Source organism: Theropithecus gelada, chromosome 3 (assembly GCF_003255815.1).
Source record: "Theropithecus gelada isolate Dixy chromosome 3, Tgel_1.0, whole genome shotgun sequence".
Classification (NCBI taxonomy): domain Eukaryota; kingdom Metazoa; phylum Chordata; class Mammalia; order Primates; family Cercopithecidae; genus Theropithecus; species Theropithecus gelada.
Genome location: NC_037670.1, coordinates 161904877 through 161925227, shown reverse-complemented (window position 1 = coordinate 161925227; position 20351 = coordinate 161904877). Strand labels below are relative to the sequence as shown.

The window sequence follows — 20351 nt, the reverse complement described above, 5'->3', positions numbered from 1 at the left end:
GTTTTTATCAACCTTGATAGACATTGTCAATTTCATTTTCCATGTCTATCTTAACTTTTTTATTTATTCAGAAATGTGGATGTAAAGTCATTTGATATAGCCTAATTCACCTAATTCCACAAGAGCTAAACACTTCAGCTCAACTGTTGTTTTGTTTGTTTTTTAATATCTTTAGTTGCTAATTTAGTTTATATTAACCTTTGCATTTTATTGAAAACCATCATAGCAAAACCACTCCTCTCTTTTTGATGATCGAAACTCCTTTAAATTGTAGTGTTCTTGAAGTCAGGCACAACTACACAGAAACCTGTCAATACCTTTTCAATTCTGTAATCACCTTCTTAAGGTGATCTCTGTTGATTGAAATAGTCTCTGCTAACTTAGTAATGATGATAACTCTGGAATACCCTGACCTGACAAAGAAAACAGCCTTCCCAAGAAGCCTCAGTAAGTCTGGGAATTAGAGATCTATACCAGACTATGGCATTGTATTTTTAAATTAGCATCAGATTTGCAGTAGGTAAGTCTGATCAGTTTGAATTCATGTAAATAAAAATAAATAAATAAATAATAAAAGTTTTACATTATGCCAAAGATCAAGAAAGACATTCCTCCTGGTTGTTGAATATTGCAAATCTTTTAAAGCCTTTGTTGTTCATTGACTTATTTTTCACAATTTGGTTTATGTCTGTCCCATGGTTTCATATGACATAAATCTGAAAAATTGTTCAAAGACTTGACTGTAATGATGACGTTAGTAATAGCAGCTCTGAAGGATTCACAGGCTCTTTTCCAGGTGCACAGCTGATGTTGTTTGTGGCTCTTGAGTTGACACTTCGTTTGCTTCCTGCAGCCTTACTCCTGAGCCCCTCTCCCCTCTGCTCTGCCCTCTTCTTCATTGGCTCTGGTCAGGAGTGTGGGCCGCCATCATCAAGAGGACACCTGAACAAGAGTCCTGAGATTAGTTATTCTCCCAGACACAACAAGCAGCAACTGATTTCTCTTCTATGGGCTCTTTTAAAGCAGGCTGGGGGCTGTGCCACATGAGATGTGCGGTATGTTCTGAAAGCGCCATGGGAGGCTTGAATTTTTCTCAGCTTGCATCTTCTTCCTTTGGATGTCTTCTCTCATCTATACAGCATGCTGCTTTCCTTTATGAAAAACTGGAGTTTGGACATTTAGAGAGTTGAAAAGAGACTCGGGGAGGAAGAGTTAACAATTCCACAGAGACTGGGAGAGAGACTAAGGATGCAGGGATTCCAGCTGAGATTCCTCTCAGTGCTTCCCGCTTTTCAGCTCCTTTCAACCATATTTTCTGCCCACTCCCTCCCCCTCATTTGCCCCTCCAAGGGACTTTTGTGTTGTTTCTTTCCTTCACCACCCTGCACACTCTGCTCTTTTGTTTTTATTCTCCCCACGCCTACCCCATTGCCTCCTACTGGTTTTCCTGATAGAAATCTCACTCATGCATTTCCTTTTTGATTTCAATGGGTTATTTTGTCTTCCCTCTTTTTCTGTCTTCAGTCTTTCTTTTCTCTTTTTTTTAACCCCCCTTTTTCTGCTTCTGGTCCCAGAGAGAACCGACCACCATCCTGCTGGGACAGGATGACAGTGCTGTTAGCATTCCCAGTGCCAGCTCTCCCCACATCTGTGCAGCTTTTGTCCTGTGGCAGGGGAGGATTTGGAATGGTCTGCTGGCAGCGTCAGGGAGACTAATGGGAAATGAGGGCCCAGAGAGAGGCCATGGGAAGTGGAAGGAATAGCAAAGGGGATTTGGAGGCATTGGTGTGGGAAGCAAATTAAAGGATGCATGTGACAAAAGGCACGTCATATATAATACAGATATAATATTGATGACAAAGTCACATCAGCGGGAGCTGGGGTATCCAACAGAAGAGCCTATGGAATGAATACTGGGCAACAACATTATAATTTGGAAGGCCTGGCTACTTAACATGATGTTCACTTTCTCATTTTGAAAGATTTGTGAAGTTTTGCTTCCTTTCGCATTCCCTGGGCGTCTCCTGAATACTGATGTGTATGTCCACTTAACAGAATTTTCTTTCCCTTAATTTTCAGACCATTTCCCATATAGCACAGTCTTTTGAATCCATGTTTCAATTGTGAATCTTTCTCTTAAAGTGATATTGGCTGGGATCCAAAATGATTTTAAAATGTCTTTTATTCATTCATTTATTAATACATTTTAATTCTGTCCCAGGCACTTGTGAGGAAAAAAAAGTTTCTGTAACAATCACTGTTAACCTCTATTGTTCTAAATGTTCTAAATGCATTATCATATTTAATTTTTACAACCCTATACAGTAAGCTCTCATCTCCATTTGACAAGTGTTGAAAACTGAAGCATAGTGAAGTTAGGTTACTTGGCAAAATTCATCCATACGTGAGAGATGGTTTGTGTCCTCCATATTCCTAATACCAGCAAGGGAAATGAAACATGGATAAACAACCACAATGCAGGGTAGTGCAATGTGAATGTCATAAGCAGAGTTCAGGTGACAACTGGTCTAGGGTTCTGGAAGAGCAGTGGCCGTTTTCATCTGAAATTTTCATGGAGAAATCTGCACCCATATCTCCTCAAAAGGGATTTTACAGTATTTTTTTCTGATTCAGGTCAGCCAAAGGATGAAGGGGGGACATTTCAGTAAACCCTGGAAGAGACGGGGACCTGAGATTTCCTTTTCTATTGAGGAAACAACAGTGAATTCTCTGCTGACAACTTGATGGTCTCCCTTGAAATTCCTTAGGGGAGATGGCATAGTGTCCGCAATCAGAATGTATGTGTATATAAAACAAGCCCCAAACTCAAATGTTGCCCATTCATGTACATTGAAGGAATTCAGTTGTCTTTATTTTTATTTTTTTGAGACAGGATCTCGCCCTGTCACCCAGGTTGGAGTGCAGTGGTCCAGTCATGACTCACTGTAACTTTGATCTCCTGGGCTCAAGCAATCTTCCCTCCTTAGCCTCTGGAACAGCTAGGACTACAGGCATGTACCACCACGCCCAGCTAATTTTTTTTTTTTTCTTTTTTTTTTTAGAGCTGCGGTCTCGCTATGTTACCTAGGCTGGTCTTGAATTCCTAGACTCAAACAGTCCTCCCACCTGGCCGTCCCAAAGTGCTGGGATTACAGACGTGAACCACCATGCCTGACTAGTCTTTATTTTTTTTCTCTCTTGTTTTTCTCCTTTCGTCTCCTTTCCTTTATTAGTGAGACTCAAATTAACTTTTCAAAAATCATAGCTGTTATTGTTTCTACACTAAAAGTCACAGGGTACACTTAAACTCCACATTTTCCAGTTAAAGCATAGCTCACCATTGGGCAATGCAGGTTCAAATAAGGAGGAGAACAGCCTTGTCTTAGGCCTCTCCTGGCATCCACTCTCTGTAAGTCCTTCCTTGCTAGCATTATGCAAACAGCCATCTTAAAGGAGGCCACGAGTGATTAGAAAACGTACCTGTGCTGTTAAAAATAGCTGCCCATTCCCTTCTGTAGTCAGCTGGTTGCTACTTTTGCCTCTTCTTGTCCAGTGTTCAAAACGTTCTGCTATTTTGTGATCATCTATGTTGATGGGAGAATAAGGAAAGATGAAGTGAATTAAATTGATTATTTGAGAGCCATTCCCCAAATCTTTAATTGGCGTTTTTTTTTTTTTTTTTTTTTTTTTAAGATATTAATTAAGAGCAAAAGTTTCTTACCTTGGTATTAGTGCCTCTGCCTCTCACCTCTGTCAGCTGCAGAGGATGAAAGGGTGCAGAGGGAGGGAGAGTGATGGGTAGCCGCGGGCATGCCTGACTCACAGACTGGGTAATCAGCTCTGGAATAATTCTGGGTTGGCTGCATTTGTAGTGATTCTGGTCACAAATTGTGAAGAACAGCTTTTTCCCTTGTCCCCACCTTCATATTGTCAAAGTATTGCTGTGCTAGCCCAATTAAAATGCTTGAGGATCCCCTCACTTCCATAGAGCCTTACACCCTGGATGACTGTGGACTCACCGTGACAAGGCTCTGAGAGCACTGAATGACAGTGCTGAATGAAGGAGAAAAGCAAACAAGGCCTCTGTTGCCTAAATAGTTGTGCAATTAGCAGTACCAATGGGAACAGAGCTACTGATGAGTCTAGGCTGCTCATATTCATGGAATTTCTTTCAAGAGGAGCAGCTTAGAATGTTCTCTGAAGGTGACAGGCACTCTTTAAGAGGACCATTGGACACTTAAGCCCCTTGCTGACGTTGTAAAGAGTGCCCTCTTGGCAGCTAAATAGGCCTGAGGTGCTTAGTGCTCAGGACATAGAATTTGAGTCAACAAGTGGCTTCACATGTAAGTGGGAGTAAAACAACCCTTTCATACCACCTTCCTTCAGTGAGGATCCCATATCTTGACATAGTGTGACCTGTATCAGGACAGAGAATAGGACACTTCATGCTATTTAAAGTTGAAGCAGTACCTGTGGTGTGCCAGGCACTGTTTCAAACACACTATGTGTATTGATTCTTCTCTTTTTTTATTTTTTATTTTTTGAGATGTTGCCCAGGTGGGAGTGCAGTGGCGCATTCTCAGCTCACTGCAATCTCCGCCTCCCGGGATCAAGCGATTCTCCTGCCTCAGCCTGAGTAGCTAGGATTACAGGTGCACACCACCATGCCGGGCTAATTATTGTATTTTCAGTAGAGACAGGGTTTCACCATGTTGGTCAGGCTGGTCTCAAACTCCTGACCTCAAATGATCCACCCACCTTGGCGTCCCAAAGTGCTGGGATAACAGGTGTGAGCCACCATGCCCAGCCCTCTTGAACTCTCACAACAACCCTGTGAGATAAATATTATTATTAATTTGATTTTACATGTGTGATAACCAAGGGCTGAGAGATTAATTAGACTTGGCCAAGACCTAGTCTGTAGTAGAGCTGGGATTTTTAACCAAGAAGGGATGGCTCGAGAAACCTCACCCCTGGTCACTGTCCTGTCCTGCTCTGCACTTTTGGGATGTGTGTGGGAGGATGAGGATCATTATTCATGTTTTTTTAGAATCACAGGACCAAGGAACAAAGAGCCATGAGTTAAATATTTGTTGTTTCCTTAATATAGGGTAGGTGCTAGAAGGATACAAAAAACAACTGAGGTGTTCTTATATTCAACAGATATAGAAAAATTTGTTTATGGAAGGCATGTATTCAAAAAGTGAATACATAGTATGAGGGTAGAACCAAATAAGTGCTTTGGAAGTTGAGAGAAAGAATACATTCCCTCTGTAAAAGGTCATCTTTTGAGAGGACCTTGTCACAGACTAGCCTTTGAAGAACATGTCAGATTTAGACAGGTGGCTATTCTGGGTAAGGAGAGCTGGTAAAGCCTGAGAAATACATGATTGAGTGTGCAGTTACCACTTTAGCTTTTGTGAAAAAAGAAAATGGAACCCTGGGAACAAATTGAGGAAATGTAGTTCCAGATGAAGGACTGTGAGCTCCAGTGTTTAAATACTTGGAAGTAAGCAGGAGATATGATGTATTGGAAACCTAGAAATCTAGATGATGTAAGACCTTCTTATCTTTCTTAGTAACTACTTCTGCATGCTAATAATGTTCCAGGTAGATACCTGTTAGGAAGTCTATTTGTCAAATAGGACAAACAGAAAAGACAAATAGGAGAGACTTTGTAAGAGAAGATTCACCTGGTCCCAGTGAATAGCAGGTATGAAAAAGAAGAGGTCAAGATGATTTGGATGACCAGGAGAATTATGAAATCCCATAACATCTCTGTTATATTGTCCTTGGCCAATGACTTTCATGGTGAGAGTGATAAGCTCTTCCACCCCTTCTTACTATGCACAACAAGTTAATTTTTAGTAATAATGATATCCACCAATAAAGAGAGCAAATCCCCAGGATCATCTTTCTAAAGACTAAAATACTCAATACCCGACACTTACAAGCATATTTATTCATCCATTCAATGGAATATTTAAGCATCTACTTATCTCCAGGCTCTATAGTAGGCACCAAGGAATGACACAATGCTAGACAAAGCATGGGCCAAAACTTTAAGGGGTTTTCTGGAGTCTAGTTATAGGGAGAGATAAATCAGTAGGTTATTTTAAAGTAGTTTGTTAAGTGTCATGATCAGTAACATGATCATATATCCCCCCTTGCCTGGGGTGGTCCCCACTTGTATGATAAATCCCATTACCCATTCAACTGTAGGAAATAGGGTCAGTACATAAAGTGAGGGATTGTATAGGCAGGTGTTTAATAAGCTGTTTGAAGTGGGATCGCAAAGGGCTTTATGGGGGAAAAAGTCTCAACTGATACCCACAGGCTGAAGAGGGCAAGAGATGGCAGGGAGAGAAGCAGTGGTACAGAGCTAGAAAGGTGGACATTCCAGGCAGTGTTTGTAGACTGAATGGATTAATTCGTGAACACATAAAACATTGTGAAAGGGAAATTCACAGAATTTATTTCCATTCCTAAGGATGCATCTATAGTCATTTGATGTATATGCATAGTATTTCTTTCTGGTCTGAGAAGGGAAATTTTATAACAAGTGGAATTGTACCCTAGATGATATATATATAATGTCTTACAGCCTTAATATTATGCTTCATAAGATGCCATCCCAAGCAACTTGTTTGAGAATGAGAAATGGCCCTGATTCCTAAACCCCACCTGATCTGCCCCTTTCTCCCTAGTTAGCCACTTAATTATTTTTCAGTTATTCTATTCCAGTTTTATTTCGTAAACTTGATTGAAAGCTTCTTGACAGCAGAGACCACACCATTCTTTTGTATCTACCATTCTGTACATATTGGTTCATGGAGACTGGGAGTTTGGTAATGAGGAGGTAGAGGGATCCTTTTATTTTTGTTTTTGTCTTATTATTCCTATCCCCAAATTTAGCCTTCTAAGGCATTTTCATTTTGTGACTATAGATTTTCTGTTAATATTTAGTTTTTGAGCTTATTTTTTGATGGTCATCTTGCTTTCTTCTTATTTAGGACCTTCCGAGTTATTGGATATGGCAGACAGTGAAACGTGAGTGTTGCCTTTTATTACATAGTCTAGGTTATTTTCTTCAGAACATATCTGGGAGAAGAATGTAATCTATAGGGCATATTGTAGGTAATTTTAATTTAATTAATTCAAAGTCCACTTTCAACTTTGTTCATAACTGTGCAGGGCTAATTGCCTAAATAAAAAATTACACAATAGAAACTGATGACAATTGTCATAATGCTTGCCTCCATAGTCAGTGCTAATCATCATTTAGAGCTTGCTTCAAGCAATGTACTTCTGCACTGGTGCATCTTGGAATGCTGAGAAGTCTAAATAATTACACTTACCTTTTAATGTACCCATCACATTTGTTCTTTCTCAGCTGGAGTTTCTGAGAAAATGGGACCCTACTGCCCTGAGGCATTATGCACATGTAGTGACATAACTTCTCTCTGTTAGTCTAGAACAGCACAAGTTATGAACCACCACTGAAGAACTAAGAACATAGTCACCCTATCTTCTGTCTTCTATGGTTCACAGAAGGGATGCTGATTGAAAAAGTCATCAGCTCTGGGATGGTGTCTAAACTGATGATAATGTTTGTTTTCAACCTTATTTCTAAAGCAGCAAAATAGTTACTCCTCCCCAAACAGGAACAAAGTTAGGCTGTACAACTAATCCTGAAAGCCATATTTGAAAAGGTATAAAGATGAATTGGTGTGGAGAGGAATGAGGTGGTGAGTAGCTAAGCACGTGGGAAGGAGGAGAAGTAGAAATGAATAGAATGGAGGACGAATGAAAAGCAGTAGGGCTGTGGAAGAAGCTGTGTATCACTCTATAGAGCTGGTCCACATGCCAGCACATCCTATTTGCAAGATTGTAAGTGGTGCCATTACTTACCCCTTTTTGCCTTGTCTAAAGGCTGCTATTGATTTTTCCTGAAATACTTTGGCATTAAGCATCTTGGTGCCTTTGGGCTCAGGATAGGAATACCCTCCTCCCTATAGAGCCTGTCAGTGATGGGGAAATAGCCAGTTTCCCTTGCCCCTTCCCACACTGAGTGGCTGGCCTCAAGCCTGCTGCCTCCTGGGGAGAGCCCTGGCTCTCAAACTCTCCCAGAGTCTCACTGTGCCTCTCAGATATCCTCTGTGGCTGCCCGCTCCTTCCACCTGCCACTCACACAGAATCTAAAGTGGATAGAGCAGAGTGGGTGTTGGCCTGGCGTTTTGAACTTGGGTTCTCAGGAGATACTCCACTGTAGGCCGAGTGACCATCAACCAAGGGCCGTGTGCTGTGCCTGAAGGGCCAGAGGCGCTCCACGCTGCTCCCTGTTCTTTCACCCAGTGCCTTTCTCACTCCACTCAAATGTATGCACAGAGAGAATGTCTTCAGTGTTCAGATACATCTAGACAATTAGTCTGTTTAATACTGCATTGACGATCACCTAAATCAAATGGTAGTAGCTTCTTTAAAAAATTACTAAACCTAGTTAATCAGCACTGTTTGGAAAGGGGGCTGGAGTCAGATATTATGATCAGGTGATGACTAGCTCAATGAATTTTTAGAAATCCCCTTTCCCATCTCCCCAGAATGTATCCTACAGCCAAGATCTCAGCAGCCTATAGGGAAGGAGGCTGAGGAGCACCCCGACATCAGCTCCCCTCACCCCATTCCCTGCTGCCTCCAACCCCTTTATGGGTGGTTTTCCATTTCCTCTTTGATTTAGGGGTGAGACTGCACTGCACAAGGCTGCCTGCCAGCGGAACCGGGCTGTGTGCCAGCTTCTGGTGGATGCAGGAGCATCTCTGAGAAAGACGGACTCCAAGGTAACTCGATGAGTGAGTGCAAACATCCTCCCACTGGGCGAGATCGCAGGCACTGTTGCCTTTGCTTGTGACCATAGCACGGACATCCTTTCTGTGCTTATGGAAGTGCCTGGGGCTTTGGAAAAAGGAGGAAAAAATAGAGTGCTTCATTTAGAGAAACTGTGATTTAAATGTATAAGCACAAAGGGAGGGCGTGTGCTTGCCTATGGGGCTTTATAAACCTCTGAACACGTTGGCCTTGGGACATTGGGGTTGTCCTACTGAACGCTAGCAGCCAAGTCGTGGGAGTTGAGGTCTGAAGCCCAAGGAGAGGGGTCAGGACCATGTTCAAAGACTTTGGCCTGACTACTGAGAAGCCCCTTTGGGGTTTTCCTTCAGTACTTACTCCAGCGTGGTTTAAATTCTATGATTTATATGGCCCCTTATATGGGTGCCAAAGGGATTATTTCCCAGCTCCCAGGACGGTGGGCTCTGGCTTTGAGATGGTTACAGTCTTAAATCTGGTATGTTTATGTAGTTCTTCATTTAAAAAAATTTCTTTCCATTTGTTTTCTAATATTCTCTAAAAGTTAACCTCAGAAATTAGATAGCATGGGAATTACTGTCATTTATAGCTATAGGAGCTAAAAGCCTAGAGAAAGTTACACATACCTTTGGACCAGTAGCTGAGCCTTAAATTAAATTGAGCTCTTTTGACGCCAGTCCAGTGTTGTTTCAGCAGGTTGGTGGTTCTCATTTGGTGCCAGAACACACTAGCCACATAACAAAATTGGTTTGTTTATGGAATCTGTTTGACTGAGGTACAGTGATTCCTGTGGCACTTGGCTAGAAATGTGGTTGGTTTCTCCACAGCAAAAGTTACGTAAATCTGAACTTCAGTGTCCACTTTCTTATAACTGTCTTAATAAGAGGGCAGTGAGGCCAGAAATGGGTAATGTGACATGTGTGCCAACCTTGATAGCATCAGCTGGCAGAGATGAGGCCTCAGGGGAAATTCTGTTCAGAAGAACTGAGAACAGACTGCACCACAAGTTGTTTCAGTTTACAGAGAGCACCCAAGAGAAAGGGTTGAAAGATAGAGGAAAGGAAGAGTTGTAGCTTAGTAGAGTTGACCCAGGGCTCAGCCTATAAGATAGAAGAGAGAGAGAGAGAGAGAGAGAGAGAGAGGAGTTAGTTTACATAGAAGATCAACCCCATAGAGCAGGGGTGTCCAGTCTTTTGGCTTCCCTGGGACACATTGGAAAAAGAAGAATTGTCTTGGGCCACACATGAAATACACCAACACTAGCAATAGCTGATGAGCTGAAAAAAAAAAAAAATTGCAAAAAAAATCTTGTGATGTTTCAGAAAGTTTACAAATTTGTGTTAAGCCTCATTCAAAGTCATCGTGGGCCGCATATGGCTTGCAGGCTGCGGTTTGGACAAGCTTGCCATAGAGGATTCTGATAAGCTCTGAGAGTTTTAGAACACTCTCAGTAGACTCCAGGAAATAATGAACCACTTAACTATAGAAACTGACAGAGAAGAATCTTAGTATATAGTTGAGGCCTTCATTACGCAGGTACCGAGTAGCTCAGGTTTGGGGCCCATGATTGTAACCATGGCACATAGACAGATTACTTAGAAACCTAATTAATGGCTTAAGCTCCATTAGATTTATGTAAGTGATAAGAATCTGCCTATGTGTAATTTTTTCTCTGGGGCCTCCTCAATCTGCAGTTCACTTTATGAAATAACTTTGCCTCCCAAGTGAACCTCTTTCCTTTCTGAGCCAGTTGTATTGCATAGAAGTCTCTACTTCCCTGGCAGCCCATGAGCACCCTTGGTCTCTGACTGAAATCCCTGGCTGCCTAGGCATATCAAACACACTTGAGTTGTGTCCTGGTTTCTAGTGGTCTGTTACCTGTCTGGCTAGCTAACTGGGTACACTATTTCAAATGGCAGATAATTAGGTTGGTGCAACAGTTATTGCAGTTTTTGCTACTAAAAGTAATAATTTCTCAATGTGATATTCTTCCCAGATGTTATTTGCACTCAGATGTTTGGATGTTTAACCTGATTGAGAAATAGATGACTTGTAGTCAGGATTAATGGAGCCAGGTTATGGGGTAGGGTTGGTCTTGCCGGAGCCACTCAGACCACAGCACGGCAACTGCCTCTTTACCACACAAAGGCTGGTCCTACACTCAACTCAGATCATTTTAAAGACAGAGAGAAGCCATGAAAAAGAAGGTCAGACTGAACAGGAGTCAGGAGACCTGGCTCTTGAGCAGGTCTTCTTTTTTATCTTTCTAAGTTTCTGAATCAGATAAAGCACTCAATGTTCATGGAAACTTGTTTCTATTTTGTGTTGTGTATATGTCTGTTTTTTTTTTAAAGAAATAGCTTGTTTTTATAATTATAAACCCCTCACATAGAAAACTAGTAATGTAGGAAGATATGCTCCAAAAAGCCAAAAATTGCTGGAAACCCCACAACCTGGACCTAGATATAATTAAACTTTTAATGATCCCTCTTCACATGTAGATATGCCTGTTTTCCTCTCTCACTGTTTTTAACTACATGAAGTCATACATACATGATATCATACAACTTTTACTCAACATTATACTCTAGAGATCTTACTACATGAAATAATGTAGCTATACTTCATTACTTTTTGAGGTTTTTTAAATTTTGCCATTCTGTAACTTGACGCCAGGTTGAAGTTGACTGTGATAATTACAACTGAAACTTCTCCTGGAATTTTTTGGAGAGAAGCAGCATCCTGAGAATTTCTCCTATTAGAGATCAGTTCCTTAGAAATCAACTCAAAGGCCCACCTCAGCCACCTCTCTGAATATTTGAAACCTGGAAATTCCAACCTCATTATTATGGAAGTAAAGACACGATTATCTACTAAGGCTGCAAACAAGTTAAATAAAAATTATCATAGGAACTTCAAACTGGTGGTTAACTGCTAAATCTCAAGTAAATAAGTAAAATTTTAGGCAGATTCTAGAGCCATTGTTACTTCCCTTTTATCCTATCCCCAGTAGGCTATGTAGAGCCAGTTGGATTGAGGTCACCCGTATCTGTGGGGATAGCTGAGATGAAAGCTGAGAAGTCTGTGATAATATTTATAAAACTTGTATGCATTTGTACATGGAGCTATTTCTTTGGTGCAACGATCATGCCTCTACCCTTCCTTTGGAACTTAACATTTTAAATAGCTAAAACTATATATTGAACAAAAATTAGAAATTTTGAGTGATGCTAAGTAATTCCTACAGGCGATCAAAGGAATGGACACCCTTTCTCCCTTTACTGCTGACTTCTTATTCAATGATTTCTCATTAAAAAAATTTAATGACTCATTTAATGACTTCTCATTAAAAAAATCAATATATATACAAATGTGTGTGTATATGTGTCTATACAAATGTACAAAAGGCATTATAGTAGTCTGTAAGAAATTATATGACCATTTAAAATGTTGATGTAAAAAATTAATGACAAAAATTTATGATGTATTACTAAGAAAGTTTGTAAAACAGTGCATAAATGAATTGTGGTTTTTTTAAAATAAAAATATGTATAGAGGCGTATAAAAGACAAAAGCTAGTTATCAATGGAAGGTTAGTAGTGGTTATCTTAGTTTGGTGGAATGATTAGGGATATTCCTTGTCTTCTTTGTGGTTTTCAAGTTTTCTAAGATTTCTTTAATCGATATCTACCTCTTTTGTATTGAGAAACTAGCTTAGTTTTCAGAGAGATGAAATAGCTGTAAATTGGGGAGAACTTCACTGAAGTCTGAAACCAACAAAGAAACCTTTCAAATGTTTTATGACTATCCCTTCCTTTTAGTTTCTACATGTTCATTTCCCAAGTTTAGAATAATAGAAAGAGTCTTAAACTAGAAATCTAAATGCCTGTCTCCGTGTTTTTTAAATTCAGTAATTTCTATCTCCCTATCTTCCAGAAAGGCTCTGGGTTTCAAAACTCACTTTACGCCACTGTTTCCTCCTGTGTACCGTTAACCTCTGTGAACTTCTGTTTCCCTAGTATAAACCCCACCCATCAAAAGTGATAAACTCTTTCCCTTTAATTTACCAATCGCACATGTTCAATTTAATGCTTATATAAAACAACAGATTTGAAAGTGTCTTGTAAATTCTAAAACACCAAACGTGAAAGGATCCTTACTAGCAAGTATCTTTGGGTAGCTCTGTTTCTGTGGTTTTTGTTTTGTTTTGTTTTGTTTTTGTATTTCATAACTAGTACTTGTTTCTCTCTCTCTCTCTCTCTCTCTCTCTCTCTCTCTCTCTCTTTCCATTATTTACGTATAGGGTAAGACACCTCAAGAGAGAGCACAGCAGGCTGGGGACCCAGACTTGGCTGCTTACCTAGAAAGCCGTCAGAACTATAAGGTCATTGGCCATGAGGACCTGGAAACTGCTGTTTGACCCTGGTATTCAGGCAAAGAGAACGTGAGCAAGCGTATCACATCTGCCCTCCCTGCGATCGGGCAGCTCCCCTGGAAGAAGCTGATGGAATTCATATATCTGTCTCTCTCCTGCAAGAATCTACCTGAGACCATGCCACTCGTTTTTAAGGGCTACCAAGATGTACAACAGAACATGATAGCCCATTGAGAAGGAGGCAGGATACCTGGAGATTTGTGGAATACAGTACGAGTTCCACAAAATTTGATCCTTATTGCTTCCAGCAAGTAGCATGAACTTCTGTGTTCACCTGTATAATTTATTTTAAAGATTCAAAGGATGTTCGTATAAACGGCACTGCTCCATCCTCTCCCATGCATTGATTTTTTTTTTCCCTGTACCATACAATTCTACTGTAACTACCCATTAACTTTAAAAAAATATATTATCTCTTCTCTTTACATTCAGTCTTGGAAGACCACAAGATTGTCTGAAGGCCTTCTAAAACCCTCTGAATGTCCTGCAGAAATATAACTGTAAAACCACTTCCATTTCCAAGACTAAATATATCAAGACTATTTAGTGACTCTCTCTGCATGTCCCCACCACCCCCCAACCCTCCGTTTCATTATATAGGAGCTGGGAAGTGCCACATGGATAATGTCAACTTGTGTGCTATATTTCTGAGGAATGGTGAGGTGGCATGGGAGATGTCTGTGCTTGGAGGTACCTCAGAGAGGTAACCCAGGGGTCAGCCCAGGCTGCTGGGCTGTAGCCAATAGCCATGCAGGACTGGTTCAGCTTGGGCTGTCTGTACAGCTCCGTACTGCCTATGTGTAGCCATCTTTGCCTTTTGCTGCAATAGAAGATGAGCAAAGGATTAAACAGAGGCCCACAGCTAGTCTGCAGAACCACTCAATTTTAAGTGCTGTTTAAATTGCAGAGGAGATAATCATGTGTGGGAACTGTGGTTACAGGAAATGGAGCACTCTAACAATGTTTACTTCTAAACTTTGTTGAGTGATAATAGAAAGCACCCTAATTGACTTGAAAAAAAACAAAAGCAAAAGCAAAAGTAGCAACATATGTCAACATATGTCACTGAAGTAGAAAACAGTCATTGGGATGTTGCACAAAGGCTAATAACTATAGACTGTTGGATACGGTGGTGAGAGGAGCCCTGTTTTAGGTCTTTCTTTTAGGTTTTTGGTTTTTATTACTCCAAGTAATCCTTGACCCAAGGACAAAGGTTTATTGTATGAGTTCCACTGCCAGATTTATGGGATGCCCAGATCATTCAGAAGGATGCTTCAACTATTATTTGTCAGGTCCAAAGGTCGTACTTGATAACCCCATTTTCTATGCATGGGGTAGTCTAATATATTATTTTATCTACTTTATTTTCCCCTTTCAGAAAGTCCTTAGTGCAAACTACCATGGGAATCTAGCCAGAAATGTCTGTCGGATAGTTAGAATTGTAACATCTAAACCTGCCACGGATCAAATGGTACTTACAGGTACCTCTATTAGGGACTCTGTGATACCTAAAATATCAAAAGAAAATGTCTGTCTTTCTGTCCGAATATCTACTTGACTTGGGGTAAGTCACAAATAAAAGTGGGCGTCCAAGGATTTTGTTTTTGGTGAAATCTGATGTGTCCTGAGCTTATTTTCATTTTGTCCTTGGACACAGCATAGTGCTTCCCTAATGTTTCTACATATGACCATGAATGATAGTGTCTCTACATTTAATTTAAAGGTCTAATGGTGACATTTTGCTTATCTGAGTTACATTTCGGTAACATATCATCATTTTGAAAGTACGGCTATGATGTGCTATATTAAATAGGAACAGCCTTTCAGTGGATGGGGATTTTATTACCACAGTCTCTCCATAGTCATTTCAAAATCAAATTGTTGGTGGGAGGATGGATTAGGTTGTGAGTAATCAACTTCCATATATCAGCCTCAGAAATGGAACTATCCTTTGGATGTTACAGGAGACACTGCAGCAGATTGTTTCCAGAAGCTGGAAAAATATGCTCCAGGAGAATTTAATCACAGGGCTTTTGCTGGGGGACTTTTAGTTGGTGGGACTGTCAAGGAAATGTGATGACAGAAATATAATCCTTAAAGCAAACTGGAATCTGGCTTTGAATGGCATCTTCCATTCCCTGGATTGGGCCAAATGTTTGGCCAGTCAGTTATCTAGCTGTTACTGCTGGGATGAAGAACTCCGTTTTCATCAACTACTGTCTCACATTTCTCTGTAAATACTTCCAAGTAGCCCAGAGAAAATTTAGGGTACAGGTGGCTATGGGCCAATTTCTAAATAGCTCCTATTGAAGACATAAATCTGTGGTATGGAAAATGATGAGTTAGTACTATAAGATTCCTGATGAATTTGGAAATTGTTTCAAACCAAAAAAAAAAAAAAAAAAAAAAAAAAAGCTTTAGAGACCTGTGTTATTCATGGAGACCAATATTTTATATATCGCTTTGAAAAAAGCAAGTACCACTAGGACTTGGAATTTCCAAATTAAAGTGAGCAGAATAACCACAAATTTTAATGGCTTCAACATTAAACCACCTCCTGTAGCATGTTTTAAAAATTGGTCCTGGGCTTTAAAAAGAGCTAAGGCCTTATGGTCTAGGAGTTTCCATCTCAGCTTAAGTATACTGTATCCCTACTAATAGGCTATCAGGAAGTAGTAAAGTAAGTGATCTAGTCCTGGTCTGAAGAGCCACATAACTTTAACAGAGATAAAAATATGCACCTATAGAAATATCATTTCTACAAAGCTTACTGAGACAGCACTGAAGAGGCAGCTAGCTTGTCTGACTCCTCTGTGTTTGTTTCTTTGTGTCATGGCGCTGACTGCTTCGAGATTCCATTTTTAGATGAGGTTGATAGATGAATGGAAAATGAAGAGTTATTAAAAGACAACATTCTATAACCTGAAAGGTAGTCATCTTTGCAAGCTTATATTTTAATATTGTGCATTTAACAAAATAGAACACAGTCATATTCAAGGACTTCATAAAGAATAAGAGAGAAGATTAGTAAGCCAAGAATGAAATAAATACCATGACAGGAATTTTGCTTTCAGAGTTTATGTTTCCTCTGTAGATGTGATAACCAAAGACCAATGCAAGTTTTGAAACAGAATTTAGCTGGCAAATGGACAGTGATGGAAATTAGTAATGACTGATGGAAAGCCATACATACCTGTTGCTCCATATCCTTTCAGAATGGCCACCTTGGCAGATCTACCTGCGCTAGGAGCTCCTCAACATCACTTCATTTTCATTTGGACCTCGTGAGAGTCCCTTTGCCTAACAAATATCTGAAATTTATTTATTTACTAGAACCCTCATAATATTCATGACTTAAAAAACATAACACAGCATCTTTATTTTTATTACATGTCAATTTTATTAATAATATTTAGGGGTTTTTTAGTTGTAAAAATGGCACATGCTTTTTATAAAATGTTTTAATACCACAGATGAGTATCACATCCACCGTCAAGGCATCCCTTTGTTCTGGTGTTGTGTCCCACTTCCCAAAAATAAATGCTGATGAATACTGTTGCTTGTACATGATGTCAGAAATACTCCATCCATTCATACACAAGCATGTATGTATATACGCGTATACATTTACACACATATGTAGACATTTATTTATATACACATACAAGTATGTATACTATATTCATGTATATTGTATAGGTTTAGAAAAGAGCAAACATTTTAAAAGCATGCTGATCATTTGTATATGTGTAATGAACACCAATAGGCAAAGACAGGTTAAACAGAGAATTTCCTTTTTTTTTTTTTTGTTTCCACCATTGCTAGGCTTAGATCTGTCTTGGCATTACTACAATTGCACTTGCCATTTTCTATTACCTGTGTCATAAAATTCATGACCAAGAGTTCCTGTAATTGTTTATGTTGCCTTCCTTGAAGCATAAAACCTACCATAGCCCCAAGACTTATCTATGCTACGTTTGGATTTCAAGTAAAGGAGAGTTCTTTCCTCTGTGATGCTTACACCACTTTACAAGGCTGTTTGTAACACTAACACTCAGTAGGTTGCCTAATGATATTTAATTAGGGCAGGCTACTGCCAGGAAGGTGTAGTAACTTCAGTGTAGCATGGGGTCTGAGCAGCTTGTCTTCCTTCCAGAAGGAGTAGCTAATGAAATCACTGAGAACACCATGATATTTTATTCAATGATGCTATTTAAAAATGGGACTTTGTTAAAAGGGCTCATCATAACCATCAAATAAAACTACTAATTGCTCTATTTAAATGAATTATGTTCATTTTAGGAAAAGAAGCAGAAAAACATCTAATAAATTAGCCTTCTGATTAATCTTTAACACTTATTTAATATAAAATGGCTTCTGCCTGCATCTTAATTGAACCACCTTTGAATCTCTCAACTCCTTTCACTCTGAATCTCATACTCAGCTGATTAGACGTCCTACAGGCCCTTCTCTGCCAGATCTCTCAGATCGACTTGGACCCTACCCTTTTCTGTGTCCCAGTCATCCTTCATCTCTTGTCCCTCTAATTTTTGGGCCATAGCAACAGTCCTGCCCCTGGACTTTCTGCCTACTACTGTCAATAATTTTGTCACACAGCTGCAAAAATCTTCCCCAGATATTATGCTCAAAATAGATCAAAATGAAATTACCCTCTGGGACAAGTATACCTTTACTTAAAGGACATATACATGTCCACTGACCTTGATCATCTTATAGAATTACGGCAAGCATGATTCTGAAAATCTATCAGGTTTAGCAAATATCTGTCTTAGTCACATGAGGGTACACAACCATGGCTGCTGCGTCCACATTCAACAATGTAAGCCACATGCCTCTTTGACGGCACTTGGAGGACTAGATTATATATTTGACACTTCTGAGGGCTATCTGTGGATTTTACACTGTCTTCTCACAGCTTAATGAGAAACCTGGAAATAAGAACCAAGGAAAGAGTCATGCCCTTGGACAACCTGCTCTCCCAGGACACTGAGATTTACTGACCAGGTCCCAGAAAGAAAGCAGAAAAAAATAATTCTTAGGCTCTTGTAGCATAGATTTTAAAGTAGAAATGTGAAAATTGGTATCTTCATAATGCATAGACTCCAGAGTCTATTTACTTTTGTATTCAGTTATGCATGTAATCATATGTCCATGAATCAGTCATACGTGCATGTATTTAATCATTATTTGAAAAATGTTTGTCACTCTGACGCAGGCATCATACTAAGGATATAACAATGAATGCAATAGACAAAACTCTTGATTTCATGAAGCTGGCATCTAGAAGAAAAGACAAATTCCCATGTGATAAGTGCAGTGCAGGAGAACCCCAGGTGTCCAGCATGGGCTGGAAATTCAACCAAGGCTTTATTGTACCAGCCACTCATTAGCCAGCAATGATTTTGTTCAATGAAAACATAAGTAGGAAGATAATAATATTTTGCATTTCCATTTTATTGGAGTCGTAGTAGATTTCTAAAAATGTATCTGAAACTAAGATTTTAAAACAAGACTTAGAAACACTATTAAAATGAAAGCTAAGACTCATTTATTCTAGCTTTCAGGATAGAAATAGGAAAAATAAGCAGTTTTCAATGGGTTTTGATGAAATATAAAGAAGATGAAGTATAAATAATATGTAATAGTGGAGTGGATATCACAGTGTTGTAAACTTTCAGCCTCTGGTAGCATTTAAACAGAGGATACCTGACCATTCTGAGGGCTGTTGTGATTAGGAATATGTGATTTGAGAGGGCTGAAATTAGATGCTGTGATTTTTCAAAAGAAATTTTTTAGTGGCTTTGTTGAATGCAGGATTTTATTTAAAAAACTTACGAAAATCTTGATTTTTGATTTGTTAAACATTGCTTTGTAACTGAGAATTTTTAAAATATCCAGGGGAATGGCATTAGTTATCAATTTTAAAAATTTTAAGCATGAATTTAAGAGCTAGTGAAAAGAAAACATACTAAAAGGTGTAATTTAATTAAAAATACTTCTGGAAGCTTATAAATTTTGATCAGTATTCTTAGTCATTGTCAAGTAAAATTCTATTAGAAATGTGTCTTACTGTCCATCCAATATAAAAAAAGTGCTGTGGTTTGATATTATAAGAGTTAAGTGTAATCTAATATAACTACAGAAGAAAATTCTGCCTGTAAGATATTTGGGAGCCAAGTAAATGTACATGAAAGGCAATCATGGAAAACTCCTTGGCTTCTACCACCAGCGTGGCAGCCACAAGGGAGGTCCCTATCAATGTAAATAAGAAAATAGTGATCCAAGTTTTCACCCAACTTTTGAAATTTCAATATTTTGAGCCAAATGCCTTCTGAAATGGGAGGCTTTGATAGTGGGAAATACTGAAATTATCTTTTTCCTCAAACCTTTAGTGAAATACACATATAGTTTTCACTCTATAACAGTTTAAACAACTCAAATCTATATTGTTTATTAAGAACAATTTCAAGAATTAAAAAGTGCTTTGGCATTATGATGTATTGACATGTTTGAGCTTCAGTTGGGGTTCAAAACAATGCCAAGTAGGTGAATAATGCAGATAAGACATTTTAGATGAATAAACTGAATCTCAGAGCAGTGAATTCAGCCTGTGCAGCTTCATATAGCAAATGATAGTGCTGCAGCCAGAACTGGGTCTTTAGAAATTACGTATTAACATGTTTTCTAAGTAAGTCATTTTCCATCATTGCCTTTAAGGATGTTTTTTATCAATTGTTCAGATTTCCATAATATAGAAGATGCCTCCATGAAAAAAAAAAAAAAGGTTTACCTAAGATTCCATGGAAAGAATGAGTTAGAAATAAGGGAGAATATGAAATCAAAAAGTCAAGTTTTTGCTATCGGAGAGAGGCTTGTCAGCTTATACATAGTTCAAGGAAAGAAAAGTCTAATATTTGCATACCAGGTTGGATTTCAAGAGAAGAAATTAACAGTTAGCATTAATGGCTTCTTTAATTTATTTGTGATTCTCAACATTTAAAAAATGTTAGTCCTATTTTTCTTCCTTAGAAGT

At 39.1% G+C, this 20351-nt stretch overlaps 1 protein-coding gene across 4 annotated transcripts in view; it reads left to right on the top strand.

Moving 5' to 3' along the window:
• The window catches only part of DGKI (diacylglycerol kinase iota), a 467910-nt gene extending 447815 nt beyond the window's left edge, over positions 1-20095 (top strand). For all 4 annotated transcript variants that reach the window (XM_025379314.1, XM_025379313.1, XM_025379316.1 and 1 more), the window contains 3 exons: positions 7014-7050; positions 8738-8837; positions 13166-20095. In XM_025379314.1, the coding sequence (XP_025235099.1) occupies positions 7014-7050; positions 8738-8837; positions 13166-13282 (254 nt within the window). In that variant the 3' untranslated portion in view covers positions 13283-20095. The remainder of the gene's footprint in view (positions 1-7013; positions 7051-8737; positions 8838-13165) is intronic.
• The last annotated feature ends 256 nt before the right edge of the window (positions 20096-20351 follow it).